This window comes from Thunnus maccoyii, chromosome 9, assembly GCF_910596095.1.
Source record: "Thunnus maccoyii chromosome 9, fThuMac1.1, whole genome shotgun sequence".
NCBI classification, from domain to species: domain Eukaryota; kingdom Metazoa; phylum Chordata; class Actinopteri; order Scombriformes; family Scombridae; genus Thunnus; species Thunnus maccoyii.
Window position 1 is genome coordinate 7,192,315 of NC_056541.1, and position 19,845 is coordinate 7,212,159.

A 19,845-nucleotide genomic window follows, 5' to 3' on the forward strand; every position below is an offset into this window, starting at 1 on the left:
CTACTAGTATTCTACTAACATTTGTCTACAGCACAGAGGAATAAGTTATATCAGGCTGTGGATACCTACTAGCCGTATCCTGCGAGTTTTGTTTTAAAAGTTGTAGGCAAGGTGCACATTCTCAGCTTTATCGCCCCCCCCCCCCCCCCCCCTTTCTCTCTCCTTCAGATCACACGGTCCCAGTACCAGAACGGCCTGATGGCATCCCGTCTGGACAGCACACCCCAGTCCCCAGAGAGCGGCCACAACACGGCTCGCGTGGATCAGAACACGCCCCCCGCCACCGCCAACACCACCATCACGGACCTGGGCGCGGACTCCACCCCGACGGAGAACGGGCCCGACGAGACGACGCTCCTCCTCCTCAACGAGCAGAACTCGCCGCACACGGCCAACCACCACAGCCAACTGGAAAACAGCATTTGACCCCACCCCCACCCCCACCCCACCCCCGCCCCCGCCCCCCACACCGCCCCCATCCTCCTACGTTTGCACGCATGCACTACTACGCTGAGGACGGGAGGAGTCTGTGTGTGTGTGTGTGTATCAGAGAGAGACAGGCTTTGCAGGCATATTGTGTACATATGCAAGGATTAAACAGAACACACACACACACACACACAGACATGCCAAAGTGTATTGTGGGAACTTGCGTCATCCATTTACCATCATAAAGAGACTCACAACAAACCCAACACTCATCTATGGTAGTTCATTCACATCAAGGAGTATCTGTATGTATGTCCCTGTGTATGTGTGTGTGTATGTGTGTGTGTGTGTGTATACATGCTGCCTAATGTATTAACTGACTGCAGAGATGTGAAGGACCTGCTCATCTGGACCAGAACACTCCTCCCCTTCTCGCCTATCAACGTCATCATCGTTCAGAGGCCTCGCCGATGTGCAACGTCCTTCCTCTCTCTATGTATGTGTGTGTGTGTGTGTTTTTAAATGTGTGTGTGTGTGTGTGTGTTGGTTCCAATTCACTGTCCCTAAACAACGAGACTCAGGGAGAATCCGCCCTCCTCCCCCCCCCCCCCCCATCTCTCTCTCTCTCTCTCTCTTTCTCTCGGCGTACATACACGTTAAGCATGGTTGAAAGTCGCACTTTGCTCACCAAAACCAACCCGCCGCCGCATGTGTAGCAACCTGCTTCCCCCCCTCACCCCCCCCCCCCCACCCCCACCCCCACCCCCACCCGCCTCATCCATACAGCTAGAAGACAAAGAGCATGTCAGCAGAGTTCAAACAAAGTAATATATGTTCCATAGAAATTTATAGAGAGAGATATTTATTGATGAATTCTGAGTGTGAGACGGACACACAAGACTCTTTCTTTTTTTTTTTTTTTTTTTTTTTTGAGGGGGGGGGGGATTTGGGGTGGATTTCTATATATATATATATATTTCCTTCTTGTTTCCTAGATAGAAGCAGTAAAGTAGCCCAGGGCCTTTATATCCCAGAGTTGTTAAAGAGATTCAGCACCGATAGGCAGTCAGTCTGTATCGTGATTAAGACAATCAATATGATTATGAATGTGTTCAGTTAAATGTGTAGGGTACGTTAACCGTGGCCATCCCGCTCTCAAACAGCTCCTCTTCTCTGAGAAACCTTTTTGTTTTTCTTTTCTTCCCGCCTCGATTTTATCAAGTCGTGAAGAAAGAAATCCGTTTTCAAAAAAAAAGCCACAGAGGTGAAGGTGTTTGAGAGCGATGAGACGGATCCTCGTAGAAACTTTGCGAGTCCTTTCCTACTTTGTAAAGAGAGGGTGTGTAGTCTGATTGTGTCTGTTTGTGTCTGTGTGTGTGTGTGTGTGTTGAGTGTGTATGTGACCAAAAATGGCCATCACCTGAGTTGGTGGGAACAGAAACCAAACAAAGAGGGAAACTTAATGACCTCCTGAGTAGAAAATACTTTAAGAAATCTGAAACTTTATTTATTTTGCTTACAGTTTTGTTCTGTGTGTGTGTGTGTGTGTGTGTACATTTTTGTCGATGGGAGGAGGGTGAGAAATGTGATTTTTTTAATTTTTGCCTCATTGTGAGATTTTTTTTTACATGTTAAATGTTCCTTTGCATTCAATGGTTATGTTTTGGGTTTCCTGTTTTTAATCAGATCTGGGGGATGAGGGTAACTCTAGCTTACTGAACGGCAAACTTATTTTTTTTTTGTCGCTGTCGTTTGCATTTCTTCTTTAGCCAAACACGCCGCTCAGCCCTGACATCAGCCAAATATTCACCGTTTTTTTTTGGGGGGGGGGAGGGAAACAATGTTGTATATTTTATGATTATCACAATGCATGTTTTTCACAGATCTTCACACACTCATACACACACTCCAGCTATATTTTTACTGTACCTTCCGATGAGATTTTAACAGAAAATTTTACCTTAAAACCTCAGATATAAACACAGCTACCGTCAGAGGTGCTTTGTTTTTGTTCTGGGCCAAATTTTGTGTCTTATGACGGTTGTTTTTTTGTTTTTTTAAGTCTGATTTCTAGCAGAACTACAGCGGTGTTTCATAGGTGTTTTTATTAATATAAAACATGAACAGTAAAACGCACAAGGGGTTTGTTTTTGTGTTTAAAATCAAAGCTTTTCAGTTTTGTTATTTAGGCGCAAATGTTTAGTATTGACGGGACATCCACGGCGGACGAAGCAGAGATTGATTTCTACACTTAACAGCAGCCTCAGTATACCAGAATGCATTGCAACCATACGAAAAGTTGAGATTTCTTTGCCTTTTGCTCTGCATTCAGTATCGCAATATTTTTTAAACTTTCACTCAACACATACAGTATAACTCACAGGTGAATCCAACAGGTTAGGACATGGTAGACAACACAGGGTGACGGGGAAGTGGGTACACACCAAAACAATTTAATTTGAACACTTAATCTCAAAGTCACAACACACAATCTGACATTTTTCTGAGTATTCATATCACTAAGTTATAGTCACTCAAAGGTGAGGAAGTGTTTTGGTTAACTATTTGGTCAACTGGTCATTAGGCCTCTATTCTCTTCTGTAGTAAATAATAATTCAACTGAAATAAACTCTCTTCCTGTAAGGAATTATGAATCACTTATTTCTGCTTTTCAGTGCAGATTGAAAACGTCATTTCTTGTTTCTAATGAATTGGAATGACTTGATATTTTGACAGTCTTGTGGTTTCACATTTGGGGAAGCCTAAATTTTATAAGTGTTTTAGAAAAGACCCAAGAAAATTAACTTGACGTGCATTAAAAATGTTTTGTTCTTAGTATCTATTTTCATACATTTGAGCCAGTCAAATTAACACATAAATAACCTCTGACGCAGGCAGCAAGTGACCTGAAGTAGTCATGGATAGTTGACTTATTTTTGCAGAAACAAGTAGAAATCTTTTATTATGTCATGCGTTCGACATTTTTGCCAAAGACACGAGTTGTGATAATCAAAATAATAATTCTGTGTTTCGGTTTATGGGGCTGATGCATCGTGGGTCTGAGCTGTCCTGGTGTTTTGTCTTTTTCAACAGTATACCAATAATTTTATCTACAAGTTGAAAATAATTTGAATTGATCTTGATGTTTTGTCAGTTAACATAAGGATTTGAATATTGAACACCAGTCACGGTCAGTTTATTCGATCAGAACCTCGGAGGTCGTTATGATGGAGCGTACGGGAGCTGCTGAGCTTGTTTCATGGTGTAACACAGTGTTGCCTCACACTGCCTTAAAAACACTTGTCCTTTCTTACACATTGGTACTGTCTTTTCTTTTTAAACTGGAAAATGTTCACAGTTACACTAATCTTATTTCAATGTGTTTCACGACACTAAAATCACAAAAGACTGGAATTTTAGTAATCTCACTGGTTGAGTTGAACCTCAGTGGGTGAAAGGCAAAAATTACCTTATTAGCAAAGAGGGGGAAATATGATCTAAATATAAATATTATTAAAATCTAAAATGCGTATTTTATGCACTGCTGATTGTGGTTTTCATGATAGTTCAGGATGTTGTGACATAATAATGATTGGGGGGGGGGTGTCAATATTTGAACTGTTATGTATAGGTTGTTTTATGATGGATCCAAACCAAAACTAATGTAAAAAAAAGTGGAATTCTTCACAATTGGCCAGCTACTGCTCACATTATTGACAAGTGGTTTATAACCAGCCGGTCCTCACAAGAACGACGACAGTGTAGGTAGGCCTATAAAATTCAGCCGGCAAAAACAACCTATAGTTACGTTTATGCCATCTAGCAGCCGTAGTAATTATGACCCAGAGAAGTGACACATTTCAGATGACGTATGTATATAATGTAAGGTGGCTTGATAAGTTGAGTTTGCCTCGTTAGGAGGGGGCAGGTTGGGTCACTGCCAGATGGATAGTGGACCTCTGAAGGAGACCAGTGTTTGCTTCCCATTTTCAACTGTGAGCGTCATGTTTTCGACTGCAAGTCGGGACATTTTTAAAAAAAAAAAATTTTTTGCCATGATGATGAGGTTGCATAACTTTAAGGAAGTATAAACCACATTTCAAGTGACCCTTTTGACCCAAACCATGATCTTTCCCTCACTCTACCCAAGTGGTTTTTATGCCTAAACCACACCAGACCTTAAAGGTATACCATGCAGGATTTTCCCCAAAACAACAACAACAACAACAACAACAACAAACCAGTGTATAGACTCATACAAAAGTAATCCTTCTCAATCATCACTTATGACCCATTCAAGTGTGTGGCGTTGTATTTATCTACGGAAACTCAGCCCTCTGCCTGTATTTTGCCTTGTTTTCTTATTATTGTTGCTGTGTTCGGGATGCTTCTGGGCGCCAACCTTTGGGCAGCGGGTGTGTAGCCCCCAGTGCAAGTGTGAGGTCGGGACTCGTAGCATAGCAACCAGGTTACATCACTGTCTCCGTCTCTCTGCCACAGTGGACAGGATGAAGCTCTGCATTCACACAAAATCCGGCAATGTGGCTCCTTCCCACAGGGTTGTGCTGAGGTGTGGGTGTGTTTATTTGTGCTTTACAACGTAACCGCTGTGAAACAATCAGAAAATAAAGTTTTATTTATCTGAATGCAAACACCAACACAAACGACAAATCCTGCATAGTATATCTTTAACCACAGAGTAGTCACACCACAAATCCATTAACGGTGATTTGTAACAGTTTTGGAAAGGCAGAGTGCATTTCTATGGCTGCTAGATGGCATAAATGTAACTATAGTAACTAAATGTAACTATACTGTCTTTTTTTTATGAGGATGTGTTGATTTTAGCAGCTGATTACTTCTTGTTTTAAGACTAGTCACTGATATTTGAAGGTTGGGGAGGAAAACTTGTCTTCAAAAGTAAAGGTTGAACTGAAAGCTGAAGTCCCCAAAACTCAGGAAGTTCCCTATAGAGGCTTAAAATACATGGTATCCACTGCAGTGGGTAGTAAAACCATGTCATTTTAGAATAAAACATGACTTTGTTGTTAGCATTTAAACACTACAGCATCTATAAAGCTTTGACAACATGCCAATGACTTATTTACTCTGTGATTTGGTTACATCCAGCAGCAGGTTGTATTTTTGTAACCTAACAAAATGTTTTCTTGGGGTAAAAGCAACGTTTAAATCCAATATTTTCCATAGACTCCTCTCTTCTAGTTTGCTGAACATAAGTCTGCTGTGCCAGCTTACAGAAGGCAGGCGCACAGTCTGTGGAAATATTGGATTTAAGGGTTGGTTTCTTAGGATATGCATCATTGTGGGCAGATAGTATACATCTTTGGGATTACAATACCCTCTGAAAATACAACCTGCTGCTGGACAACAGGTTGAAAAAAAAGTTTTGACTTTTCCACTAAGGCTAACAATCATGATATATTGTTGAATCCAAGCAAAATATTTTTGATCTTTGTTGAAATGACTATTCAATTTTTATGAACTAGTAGGCCTACAATAGTAGATACGTGGTAAATGTGGAGGCAATGTGGTGTGAGCTTTTGAGGAACAACATATGAAAGAAAATCTCAGTGACTAAATGCTAGAGGAACATGAGTTATCGCCACCTCAATGATGTAAAATTCAACTAATGCGGTTAATGTAGTTCTGAGAAATGCTTCTGTTAATGACTACGTAACAAGAACTTCCCATTGTTCTTCATTTTGGGGGGTTAAGAAAATTCAAACAGCCCAGACTTGAAACTGGAAGCACTTTAGCAAGGAAGCAGTATTTTCCCAAAAGCCACAAAATTTGCCAAAGTTGCCAGCTCCGTAGCTCTTTCAAAATACTGTTACTGACCAAGTTTTCATAATCCTCGCTTCACAGACTCCTTAACATGACTGCATTTTTTTTTGCTGTCATGTGTCTTGTCTGTACAGACACGAAAAGCTTAATGGACTCATTGACTGTTGCCTTCTCTCTCTTTCAGTGACTGTACTGGATTTAGTTTTTGTGTTCATTCCTGACACACACTCCCATTTCAACAGCCTGTTTTTTGTTAATTTTTGTAGATTTTTACCAGATGAGGCTGAAATTGTTCAAATGTTTTTTGTTGGTGTTTTTGTTCATGTGTGTGTGCGCCTGTGTATGTGTTGAGTTAGAGTACCCCCCCCCCCCCCCCCCCTGCTTTAAATTGTACTGGGTTTGGGTTCAGTGTGCGTGCGTGCGTGTTTGTGTGTGTGAATCAAGTCTGGTTATGTTTTTGTACCTCAAAACACTGTCAATAATCGTGGTAAACAATAATCTTTTTTTTTATTGTCATGGAATTTAATTTGGGAACAGAGTGAATGGAGCGACTGGCGTTGGGGGGAGGGAGTGGGGGGGGGGGGGTAAACTGATTGTCCTTCATTCTCTCCGGCATGCTTTAACTTAAAAAAAAAAAAATAACAAAACAAAGAAACAAGGTGTAAATACTGTTTTATAATTTCTGTCTTAATGAGTTTTGAAGATGAAGAAAGTTATTAATAAACCTGAGATATATTTCTCTATGGATATTTGTGATGGTCTCATTTTTCCTGAAGAAGCATGAGGATAACTGGGAATTAATAAATGATTACATTTTATTTATGTATTATTACAATTGTTTTCATTATCGATGAATCTGTCCGTTATTTTCTCAATTAAACAATTAGTCGTTTGATCTATAAAATGGTCACTGTTTCCTAAAACCAAAGGTGCAGCCTCAAATGTTTTGACCCAACCAACAGTCCATAAATCAAATATATTCATTTTATCATAGAAGACTAAAGAAACCAAAGGATAGTCACATTGAAGAAAAATAGTATTTTTTCTTAAGAAATGCCTCAAAACAATTAATCGATTCTCAAAATAATTTTGTTGCAGCTCTGGATTAAACATGTGCCAAGACACGAAAGATGGGAAAACTGAGGAGCTGAAAAATAAAAGTCAAACTGAAATTAAAATGTATTTTTCCTAAGAAAATTCGTATAAACACTCACTGGCCACTTTATTGGGTACACCTGGACAATCTAATGCAATGTTTCTAATATTTTGCCCCCCTCATGTATGTTATATATATATATATATATATATATATACTTCCAATATAATGCAGTCCAGTACAACACAACCACCAGCTATGACCTCAATAATAAACATAAAATAGAATTATCACATTTCTGATAATGTCAACAAAAACTGATCATCAATAAGCTTCATAAAAGTAGAATTTGTGGCAGAGTTTTTGCAGGTGTACCTAATAAAGTGGCCAGTGAGTGTATGCCCTTGGTGTTTGGTTTGTGTTCTTATTTGGTCAGTTTTGGGCTTCCATAAGACTTGGTGTTGTTATTAATTATCGTAATGTATCTGTAATATTTAAACACTTGACTTTGATATAACCATTTCTAAAAACTTTCCGTGCTAAATACGGTAAGGAATTCATTTTCCTTCCTTTTTCCTTCTTGATGTAAGTATTCTTTGAAGCAGTATTCAGTGTCGGTAAGAGCAGATAATGTTAACTGTTTTTCAGTCACGTATGAAGTCCCATGAATGACACATGATGACAAAACATCCACTTATTGTTTGTTCTAGACAATGTTGCAGTCTGTCCCACATCCGTCATTGGTGGCTCGGAAGTTAGCGCTGTTGCCTCACAACAATTATGTCCTGGGTGCAAACCCTGGATTTTTACATCACTGGGAATTTTGTTTGTCAAACCGGCTCTGCAGGATAGACCGAGCCACCCACAGAGGAAAAATAATGGCTGAGGAGTTACAGTTTATACTTCAATACAGCATCAGATTACACATGATCTAATGAAACTACCTTTTGTCTGTTGATCTAGGGAAAGTACACAGAAACCTGCTTTTAGAAGACAGAAATAAGGGTTTTTTTGGAAGAGGGCATCTCCCATCACATTGTTCTCATTGTATTAAATCACATCCACCACAACTCCTCCAGAGAGCTCAACAGAGATTTTCGAGTGACAGAGAGCCACTGCTCAGCTCACCTACACTGAGGCAACATCTGGCCAGAGGATCCCAAAAGTTTTACTGTGAATACTTCATATGGTCACAGCTCACACATGTTGTCATGTTGACAAGCGTCACAGTCAGATTTGTCACACACTAACATTTTCTCAGAGCTGGTTTTTCATTTGACACAAAGAACTTAAAGCTTCAGCCTCTGCTCTTGTTGTGAGAGTCAGTACAAAGACAACATATCAGGCTGTTGTCTATGACTCTAATACATTGTAAGTGTGCTGGGACTAAATTCAGTACCTCCATCATGGTTAACATTGTTTTCATTATTATTAAAATAAACAACCATGACTTCTCTTAACATGTATTAATGACACACAACAAGTTTCCGTCATGTATGTTTTCTTCAAACTACAAAAAAGAAGCATCTCTGGAGAGTTTTAACTCTCAGACAATGCATCCTCGGAAGTCTGCAAATATGCTAATCATGTTTCTTTAAAAACCTGATTTAGATCATCTGTTCAGGGTCATTTCTTGGCATCTGTTCTATTTATGTGGAAAATACAAAGCACTGGTCATCTGGTTGTTGCACGATCACAAACCAACTTTAAAATAAAACAGGGCAAAGTGAATTGAACTTCCGCCATTTAAATGAAAATAGAGTCAAACAGGATGCGAAAGTGCTGCTCCAACACTGCTAGAAGCTCGGTGCTCCGACTGCTAACAGGAGAGAAAATTTTCGTCAGCAGTAATGTGTAAAGTGATTCACATTCGGGAAGTTCAACAATGTGTCAGTGTTGAAAAAGCACACCCTTGAATTATAATTACTAAGGGCACGCACTTCACGTCCAGACAATTCAAATCTTTCCACTGATGTTCTGTTGGCTGATCAGTCTGCACTGGATGATCAGATGTGTTGATCAAAACAAGACTGTGCTGATTTTCAAGCTTTTGCCCCGACGTCCCAGATTAGTTTGATAGTGAAAATGAATATTTTTAAAATATAAAATTGAGAATTATTGCTTTGATGTGTGTCTGATCTCTAATCTAATCTCTAATTGTAAGGCAAGCGCTGTTTGGACATAAAAAAAAACCCCATTAAGACAAGTTATAAAAGAAACACAAGGACTAATAAAAATACAAATATATAGGTTATAATAAAATAGAAGATTAAACAGATTTTCAAACAAGCAGCCTTGTTTAATTCATTGTTTGTTTATGTTTCACCAATTTCAATTTTGAATTAATTGAGGTTGTTGTGAACTTGTTAATATTGTCTTTTGTTTCCTGTTTTACACCCTCAACACTGTGAAGACATCTTTTGAGAATGAACATATCTAAGAATATTTGGATTTTGTAGTAATGTGTCATACAATCTATTTGTAGTGTTTTGGTAAGTGATAGAAATGACCAAGGCCAGCATGTAGGTTTTGGGGGTCATCTGCCATTTGGGTAATGGATATATATTTTTTGTGATTTTTCTCTTTCTTTAACCTTCTTCAAATGTAAATGTTTTTGCATTTTGGGTTGAATTATGGAGCTCTAATTTGTACCAAACCATTAAAGCATTTGGTTCTCTGCTCATGTTTACTCCCTTTAATTTACTCTATGTTACGTGAGGACATCTAATTATACCAGGTCTGAATACTTCTTGAAAATAATAGTTATATCATGTAAATAGTTATATTATGGCTCATGGGAGACTTAGAGGTGTGAAGTTCATCATCATAGTTACAAGTTGAACGTTATTTTTCATTATTTATTCCCAAACAATGTCTAACAAAATGTCTATTCTAGCTAATACTATTCACAAAGTTTATGAATTGCTCTACAGTCTGAGAGTTGAAGTGTCTGTGTATTTTCCAACAACTAATCTACAATCAAACATCTAAATAAAATCAACTCTGGATCACCTATCTGTTCACCTATTAAAGTGTTCAAATCAATCATTTTAATTCACAATTATTGAAGGTTACTTGTGGGGTTCCCCAAGATTCAGTGTTAGGCCAATTATTGTTTATTTTTGGGTGGCTGTGGCTCAGAAGGTAGAGCAGGTCGTCCACCAAGCAGAAGGTTGGTGGTTCGATCCCTGGCTCCTCTAGTCCGCATGTTGCAGTGTCCTTGGGCAAGATACTGAACCCACAATTGTTCCCAATGGCTGTGCCATCAGTATGTGAACGTGTGTGTGAATGGTTGAGTATAGAAACATTGTGGGGCGCTTTAGGAAGTTTTGTATCGCTCCTGATGAGCAGGTTGGCACTCTGCATGGCAGCCTCTTCCAGTGTGTGAATGGGTGAATGTTGGCATGTAGTGTAAAGTGCTTTGAGTGGTCGGTAAGACAAGAAAAGCACCATATAAATGCAGTCCATTTACCATTTGACAGTAATTTATTTTGTTGGGGTAAGGACATGAAATGACTTGTGGTTAGAATGGAAAAGGAATTGAAATTTCTAAAGCATTTAGCTAGATGGAATTTATAATCTTTGGTAGCAAATTCACAAAGCAAACTCATGATCAATGATGTTGAAATTGAAAGTATGTCTAAAGTTAAATTTCTGGGTGTGATAATAGATAGTAAATTACGCATGAAAGCACATATAAATGACATCAAAGCAAACATTTCAAGTCAATTGCAAAACAAAGGATTTTCTAAATCAAGTTTCATAATATACCTTATACCACCTCCATGGAGTTCTATAAATAACTTATTGTGTGAAAGTGTCAGGATATACATATAAAACAAATACAAATTACTCTCTTTTGAAGTTAATACTTCAACTCTTTTGAAGTTAATACTTCAAAAGAGAGCCAATAGAATTGTTAACAAAACTATATCAACAAATTAAATTAAATTAAATTAAACTAAATTAAATTAAAGACTCTATAAAATTTCGTGGTTCAAAATCATGTAAAGAGTTAAAAAGAAATTATTACCTGAAAGCGTCCAAAAGTAGTTTAAAGTGAGACAAAGTCGATTTGATTTGAGAGGAATTTGCAGGTTTATAAACATATTGTAAGGACTAATGTAAGAAATTATTGTAAAGGGGTGAATTTATGGAACAGCTAGTGAAGAATTTACTGAAAAAATATAAAAATGTATGATCTGAACGGCACATTTGCATTAGTACGATATTGGAAATAATAGATGGATATTGATACTGAATATTGTAAAATTGTTGCTTGATGTCAAAAACAATACTTTTTCAGACAGAAGAAATATTTATGTTTTCAGATTTGATAATTGAGTAATTGCCTTTTAAAAAAAATAAATAAATAATTCACACGTTTCTCTGTTATTGATTGCAGACTGAAATTAATTCCTAATTTCACAATTTCAAAGGAAAATGTTTTGGTATTGCTCTTTGATTTCTCTAATGATTGTATAAGTTGCAAATACATTCTTTTTTTGTTATGGCAATAGTGGGTTTTTTTTGTTGTTGTTTTTTGTTTTTGCTTTTTACATAAAGTCCACTATGTTTATAATATACTGTAAATAGCATCAACAGTATGTATTATTGCACATTGTCTCCCTCCTTATGATGTGAATGATCTGCCTGATCTCCCAGTCATAGCGATACAACCTGAAAGTACAGATGACTTACCCCTCCATTGCACTATATAGGGAAGTGGTGAAATACCAGATTGCCCTTGTTGTGTAACTCTAAACAACAAGCAAGTCTACTATAGTGGATGGAATTTCTTTTCACTTCAAAAGAGCGGCAAAGCCCAGAAGTGCTTTGCTAAAGACGTGAGAAGCTTATGAAATCACACTTTCATATGATTTCATTTAATGAGCATTCACCCATTTGTGTGTATTTCTCTGAAACTCAATGGTCCTTCAAGATATTATTATTATTATTATTATTATTATTATTATTATTATTATTATTATTATTATTATTATTATTATTATTATTAGACCTTTTGCAGTTAAAATACAGAGTTGGTGGAGTTGGAAGGATGCTTCCTGTACACTGTTTAAACATCTTAGACTGTGGCAAATGCCAAACTTTTCCCATACAGCTTAAAACTACCCAGCCACATCTTTTTGCTACATTACATTCTTCTTTTTATAATCTTTGACTGAAATCTGATTAGCTGGATAGCAGACTTTTTAACTCATTGGAGTTTGAGCTGGATTTTGTTGCCTTTGTTTCCAGTCTTAGTTTAGTGCTAAGCTAAACTAATCAGCTGCTGGCTGTAGCTTCATATTCACAAAAAACACATTAAAGTGATCTCAGCTCTCCACCACAAAGCGAATAAGCCTGTCTCCCAAAACATTGATCGATGGCCAGAGTGTGCATGAAAATCAGCACACTGTGAAATTTGCAATGGTTTTCAGCCTCAAACAGGAGCAGGAACTGTCTTCGTGAACTTTGTTCAACTGTCATAAAGTACAAGCCTCTAAACATTAGATTCCAAACACAGTTTTCTGTCTATAACTGTTTTGAGATATTTGAAATTGCCTACTTGTGTGATTTCAATTTGCTTATAGGAAAGCAAACAACAACTTTATTTTCTTTTAATATTTGTCGCTCCATGATGACTGATAACTGCTTTTTTATTGAATCTGTTTGCATTATGGTGTGGAATGGAAACTTCTGCCTGTTTAGTCAAGTAAAATTATTGGAGTAAGTGAGGTCAAGCTCTTTGACATTTTAACACGTGTGTCCTTAGGAAGGCTATTATTATTGTTGTTGTTGCTGTTGTGCACAATGTCAGCAAGAAAATGTATTTTTTAGGGTAGTGGATAGAAACACTACTGATAATATTGTCCTTTATGAAATGTATCTTAAATGTTATGTTTCTTATGTAATGTTGTGTAATTGTGTTTTTCATGATTCCAAAATAAAAATATTCTTTAGAAGACAATACATGTATAACCAATGCATGAAATGATTTGCATAGTATATATCAAATCTCGTTCCTAAACAGTATATTTAACACTGATATTAACTTGAATTTCACTGTACCTGAGCCTGTGCATGGTGGCATTGTGTAAGTACAGGATTTCATCACAACGTGTTGTGAGCGTAACAATGAAGGCCGTCCCACTTCCTTTTTTTGGAAGGAAAATTCCTTTGACGAATGGCAAGTGTGTATAAAAGCTCTACAAGTCAGAACAAGCAGACAGTACAATAGTGACAGATCAACTGCTGGGATAACCAACCAAACTAACAGAACTTCTTTTCTACTGACTTGAACAGGTAAATTGACTTTTCTTGTCATTGTTGTTTTTGATTTTGACAGTCTTAATATGGAGGAAATTACAGTTTCTTTAACACACTCAGATGCCCGTTGTGGCATTATACGCTGATAGAGGATTCATTCTGTTGCTGTCATATGAAAATCTTTGTATTATATCTAAAAATGTCAGTTATTCTACACCATGCTGCGTTTCCAAAGTCGTCCAACATTTGTAAGCTGTAGATCTTTCTACAGCTTACAAATGATTTTTTAAAACTGATTTTTTAAATTATATCAAATGACATAAAATTAATTTCCAAGTGATAAATGCATCACAGTATTACTGTATAAGCTTCTTGTAGTCAAGTGTTGATGCAGTAGTGATAAATCACTGCAACAACAGACATTGATGTACTGTAACCTTTACACCAGAGAGGAAACAATTATTATTTACATAAAAATATAGTGGCATGCTAGTAAAAAGGCAGAAATAAAACTTCTGCTATATTTTCCTAAATGTTAAATGATTCATGGACACTGGAAATTTCTTTGTCTTCCTGCAGATCTTCCTAAATTCACAAAAAGATGGAATCTGAAATGAGATGCAACGTGAGCGAGATGTGGAGCCACAAGATAACCAAGGGACTGGACTTGGAGATTTCCCATCATCCACTGACAATGAAACGCGTAGCCAACCTCATCATCGCTGTAGAGAAGATAAAGACCAGCACGTCAGAGTCAGTGCTGAGCACTGAGTTCAGAGATGAAAACCTGCTCAACATCTTGCTGGACAGCATTGTAGAGGGTAATTGCACAAATTACAACTTATTTGAACACTATTGCATGAAAAAGACTTACTGAACTGTTTAGGCGGTTAACATAACATACCTGAATTGAGTTATAAAATTATTTGCAGTGGTCATTGCATGAACCTGCTTATAATTTCCAAAAAAGCTGATTGAAACTGAAAATTTAAAAACAAAAATGAGTGCTGAGTTTAAAGTTTGTTGTTGGCCTCTTTTCCCCTCAGAGCAAATTGTGTTCGAGAGTGAGTCAGCTCCACCAGTTGAGTTCTGCAGTACGGGCGTGCACCCGTGCACTGTGACTGACAGCCAGAAGAGGAGCTTGGTTTTCTTTCAGGACACCATGGAGCTCCAAGCTGTGATGCTGCAGGGAGGCAGTGAAAACCGCAAAGGTAATTGCGTGTGACAGTTAGATCTGATGGTTAGGATCTGACTGTGCCTGCAGCCTCTCCAAGCAGACTTCATCACAACTGTAACAGACTGTCATTCCTGATTGGATGATATCTGATATTGCTTTTAATGAACCTGTATCCTCTGTTCAATCCTCAGTTCACTTGAACATGTCGACGTATGTGCACCCTGCACCTATCACTGTGGCCAGACCTGTGGCTCTAGGCATCAAGGACACAGATTTCTACCTGTCGTGTCACAAGGATGGTGATCAGCCAACCCTGCATCTGGAGGTAAAACTCTTAATAAATCTCACAAAAAAGACTACACACTTTGAAGTACTGTACAGTAGTCTCTATCGCATGCACCACATTTCTCAAAGCTGTAACAGTGACCGAATGATCATCATCTGAAAGGGACACTGCACATTTATAAATAAATTTACATGTGATTTGAGCCACTAATTTTTTCCAGTATGATGGTCAAACTTTCTGACATTTATCTTTTCTCACCTCAGCGAGTGGACGACAAAAACAGCCTGACGAGTATCAGCTCGGAGAGCGACACGGTACGGTTTCTCTTCTACAAACAGGACACTGGGAAGAATATTAGCACCCTCATGTCTGCCCGTTTTCCTGACTGGTACATCAGCACTGCAGGGCAAGACAACAAGCCATTGGAAATGTGCCAGGCGACCGCCAACCGCTACCGAACCTTCAACATCCAACGTCAGAATTAAAAGCTGCCAACTATACACAAAGTGGAGAGTGGATCTGCATCTGGGGGGCAAATCTGGTCCCTTTTTAACATAACATTTTTGTATTGAACAGATATACTATGATTCAGCTATTTTAATTCAAACAATCATCAACAAAGTCGTGATTTTAAAAAGTATTGCCACTGTTTGCTAAAAAGACTCCTGTAGGTTTTACAGACTGTCCATTCACTGTATGTACTAAGTACAGAAAGTGAAATACTAAGTGTATTGACATTGTCAAGTTTCACCACAAGGTGACATCCTTACGCTGTGTGGGTGTGTATTTAATATGCTGAATGCCATCATACTGTTAATGCATTTATTTATTTATATATTTTTATAATATTTATTTATCTATTTACAAAACTATTTAACATGTTATAAATAATTATTCAAATGATGTGCAGAGACTCTTCAATAAATTCTATTAATTTAATCAAATTTGTGTATCCAGGTGTTTAATATGCTCTCTCAGGATTTGGTCACAACTCAAACAGGGATATATGACCACAGACGTATCACAACAGACATTAGCTGTTCTTAAGACAGCATTCTTAAGATGATTTTTGAGTCTGTAGTAATCTCCTCCAACTCTTATTATTTCCAGTGCACACAGAAGATTACCAATGGCGGCTTAGTTATGGTCCGAACAGTATTCCTAAATTTTACAAAAGCATTGAACAAGTGAAACAGATTTACTTTGAATGTTCAACACTAAACCCAAAATATCTTAACTACACAGCCACATGCTGCTTTTAAGACAAGATTTTGGAATGTCTAACCTCTACTCTAGAACTAACCCAGTTCCTATCTATCTGCAGGACTACTACCTTACTTTATCTAATTATCTTCAATGATGCACCCGGGCACGCCATGGCCCACCCCAGGACTATCACACTAAAAATAAGAAAGTGGTGCTGGTCTCTCCAGCACCAGCCGGCTTACTTAATTGGGCAAATTCAACAAACTACCTCATGGGGCCATATTGGGCACAAAGGTGACCCCACTTAACAACCAGAAACTAAAGGACTCGGTTTAGATCCAGGGCAAGCCCCCATTATTATGTTAAAGCTGGCTCAAACACTGAACGTAATAATGGATATAAAGTGGTGATTTGTCCTCAATTAAACAATAAAAAATAAAAAATAAACAAACTCAAAATCAAACAGCTACTGAGGCACCTAAGGAATGAATCTTACACAGGGAAAATATGTCCATTGTTCAGGCAACCATGATGTTTTGTGCGGTTTATTTTATCATTTCAGCAAGCAAACAGACAAACAACAATGGTGTCTGCAGCCTCTCTTGCTGGGGTTATATACTCCATGATGAGGGATGTACCATACTTTTCCACCATCTTGTTCCAGCTGATAGGTGGATACTATTTCACCATAGCCTTGGACCAACATATCACTGAGAAATGAAGTACTTCTCCTTATACTTGACATTCCTATCAAATTTCCTCTTCAGGCCTTGGAGCGGCTGTTCTGCCACACAGCAATTATTTGGTAAGACAGGGTCTTCTTCTCTGAAAGGTCATTTTTCAGTTCTGCTGTACTGCTCACAGTCTTCATAAATTTAATGTCATCTCTCAACATTTCCAAGTGCTCCTCTGATATATTTTCATTAAAATCATGATTATATTGTTTGATGAGCATCTCTTCCAGACATTTCATAGAAATACGATTGGTTGTAACAACAGAGCAGCCAGTCTTGACTCTATTGCTGTCCCATCACGAAGTGGTCCATGAATTACCCAGCCGACTCTTGTTTGGACTGCGTATGGTCCTTTACCTTGGCTATTAATCTTTATGTTTCTCTTTATGTTGCTTTATGTTCCTCAGGTAAGTCCTTTTTGCAACATCGTCATGCCTTGTGATGTTCAACCTTGACACTGGCATAGTCCTTTGAGTTAAAATATTAGGCAACTCAATAAAATCATTCATATCCATGCCAGACATTTCCAAAGTACAATGGTGCCCACAATCTTCTTCTGAAGCATCGTTCTCAAAAAAATGTTGGCTGTTTTGCCTCTCAAGCCAAGTCTCTTTGCCAAATTGACAGTGCAGAATGTCCCTGAGCTTCCAGGATAAAAAAATGCATATGTCTACACAACTTTTATACTCATCTGGCTTTTAACCTGAAGTTCAACAATGGAGAAGACAGCATTGTCCTTGTCACCAGCCCCTATGTGACCACATGTCTCAGACTGTCCAGGTGAAAGACTCAGTGGAGGCCTCACAGATTCCTGTGCTAATTTGATGTACTTATGTCCTTTTCCTCAGTGTGAATGACTGATGGATGCTTCTGGTGACACCCACTACAATCCAAATGACTCCTACAGCCTTTGCTTGTGTGACCAACCTTTGAGCAACCAAAACAAATTCCATTTTCCTTTATGAAATTTATCTTGTCCTGTTGCATCTTCAACTTAAGAGTGACTGTTTTGTTGGCAAAATAAACAGCATTTTAGGTTGCTTTGGGCAGAAGAGGATTCGATCCTATTGTCCGTGTAGATTTTATTTCTTTCTTTGATTGCAGTGATACTAGTGGTTAGTGGTTTCTAGTGAAACTAGTGGTTTCCATTTCTCTTTTTCTTTGCGTGAGTAGCATTGGAGGCTTTACTGTGGCTGGTAGATTGTAAATCCTGAATATTACCAAAAAGCGGGTCAGAGGCCATTTTGACTTGACTTGACTCAACAAAGGTCACAAGGTCAGTGAACACCGCTCTGCATCCCCTTTGTTCCTGCAGATCATATGCAACATTTCTCCACTTATCCCTTAGCTTTTAAGGAAGTTTTATCCCAATGTTTCTGACGTAGGGTGGCATTTCCAATTCCCTCATCATGATTGCTGTGTTAAATTGGAGCAACCTCAAAGGAACAGAGAAGATAATTGCAGTGCTTTAGCATCCTCTGCTTTAATGAGGGGCCAGTTAAGAATTTTGTCCATGTAAGCAGAAGCAATTTTGTACTCATTGCCAAAATGTTCAGCAAGAAGGGATTTAGGTCTCTAGTATCCCTGACCAGGGGATAGATGCTGACAACTCTTCAAAAGGTCTCTTGGCTGACCCCTGGTGTAATGTTCCAAGAATGTGATTACATAATCACAAGTTGCTCTTCTACACAGTTTTCAAAAGTTCTAATGAAGGATTGAAACTAAGGAGGGAAACTAAGGAGGGTGATAAATTTTGCTGAACCAACAATGCAGTGATGTCATTCTGTTACTGCATGATGTTCACAGTATCATTCCAGGTGTTATCATTACATGCTAGGTTCAGATAGTATTCACATCCTGTTTGTTGAGCATCATGAACCACTTGTGTCATTTGTGCTTGGGTTTTACTTATTACTGGTCTGATGTTTTGCCTTTCAACATCATCCTCTGGCAAATTCAGATTTAAGATTGATTCATGTATGTCATTAGCTTCCTCATAATACATATAAATGAATTTACCCAACTGAGATTGCACTGATTTCACATTGTCAGTGTATTTGTATTCCATCAAGACACGCACTTGTTCCATGTTCCTCTTGGCTTGTTTGCATTTCAAAAACTTCTTTTCTTGGCACGTTTTTACATAAAATGCCAAGCCTTTCATAGTAAACTTGATGGTCCATTTTACAGAGGGCACAGACAGGGCATCACTCTTGGCTTTTGATGCGATGTCGTACATTGTCTCCTTTGTCTCAAACACTTTTATGTCTCATTTAATTTCCACTCTCCATTTGCAGTACTCGGTAAATACAGGGAAACATTTGTTGCATAGGTATCAGATTTTATGAACAGATGAATATCTCCAGTGAGGTCCAACAAACTTTTAAAACTGCCAATATTCAGCAAGTGAAACAATGACTAAAACATTCCACTAGATAAACTATATCCCCAAGAAGACTAAAGTAAATATTTGCCACATACCGATACCGTTTAGTGATTTTGGGTGAGATCCATAGGCCACTGGCTCTCCAAAAACACAATCCAAACTTCCACAAAGTCCACCCATAAAAATGTGCACTTTAAAGGAGCTATTTAACTTGTGACAGAATAATAACAATCATAACAATAACAACAGAGAGTAGCAATTTATCCTCAACTAAATAATAAAAAATAAATAAATAAAACAAACTCAAAATCTAACGGTCACTGAGACACATAAGAAATGGATCTTATGCAGGGAAAATAAGCCCATTGTCCAGGCAAGCATGATGTTTTGCGTGGTTTATTTTACCATTTCAGCAAGCAAACAGACAAACAACAATGGTGTCTGCAGCCTCTCTTG

General features: G+C 38.0%; 2 protein-coding genes across 2 annotated transcripts in view; both read left to right on the top strand.

The window, feature by feature from the left end:
• The window catches only part of LOC121904684 (metal transporter CNNM4), a 49,257-nt gene extending 48,814 nt beyond the window's left edge, over positions 1-443 (top strand). The window contains exon 7 of the mRNA XM_042422540.1: positions 169-443. Coding sequence (XP_042278474.1) covers positions 169-426 — 258 coding nt within the window. The 3' untranslated portion in view covers positions 427-443. The remainder of the gene's footprint in view (positions 1-168) is intronic.
• A 13,110-nt stretch (positions 444-13,553) lies between these two features.
• Positions 13,554-16,001, top strand: LOC121904080 (interleukin-1 beta-like). The gene is made up of 5 exons (XM_042421602.1): positions 13,554-13,636; positions 14,180-14,421; positions 14,647-14,811; positions 14,969-15,102; positions 15,327-16,001. The coding sequence occupies exons 2-5, from the start codon at positions 14,202-14,204 to the stop codon at positions 15,546-15,548; spliced, it is 741 nt and encodes a 246-aa protein (XP_042277536.1). The 5' UTR covers positions 13,554-13,636; positions 14,180-14,201; the 3' UTR covers positions 15,549-16,001.
• The last annotated feature ends 3,844 nt before the right edge of the window (positions 16,002-19,845 follow it).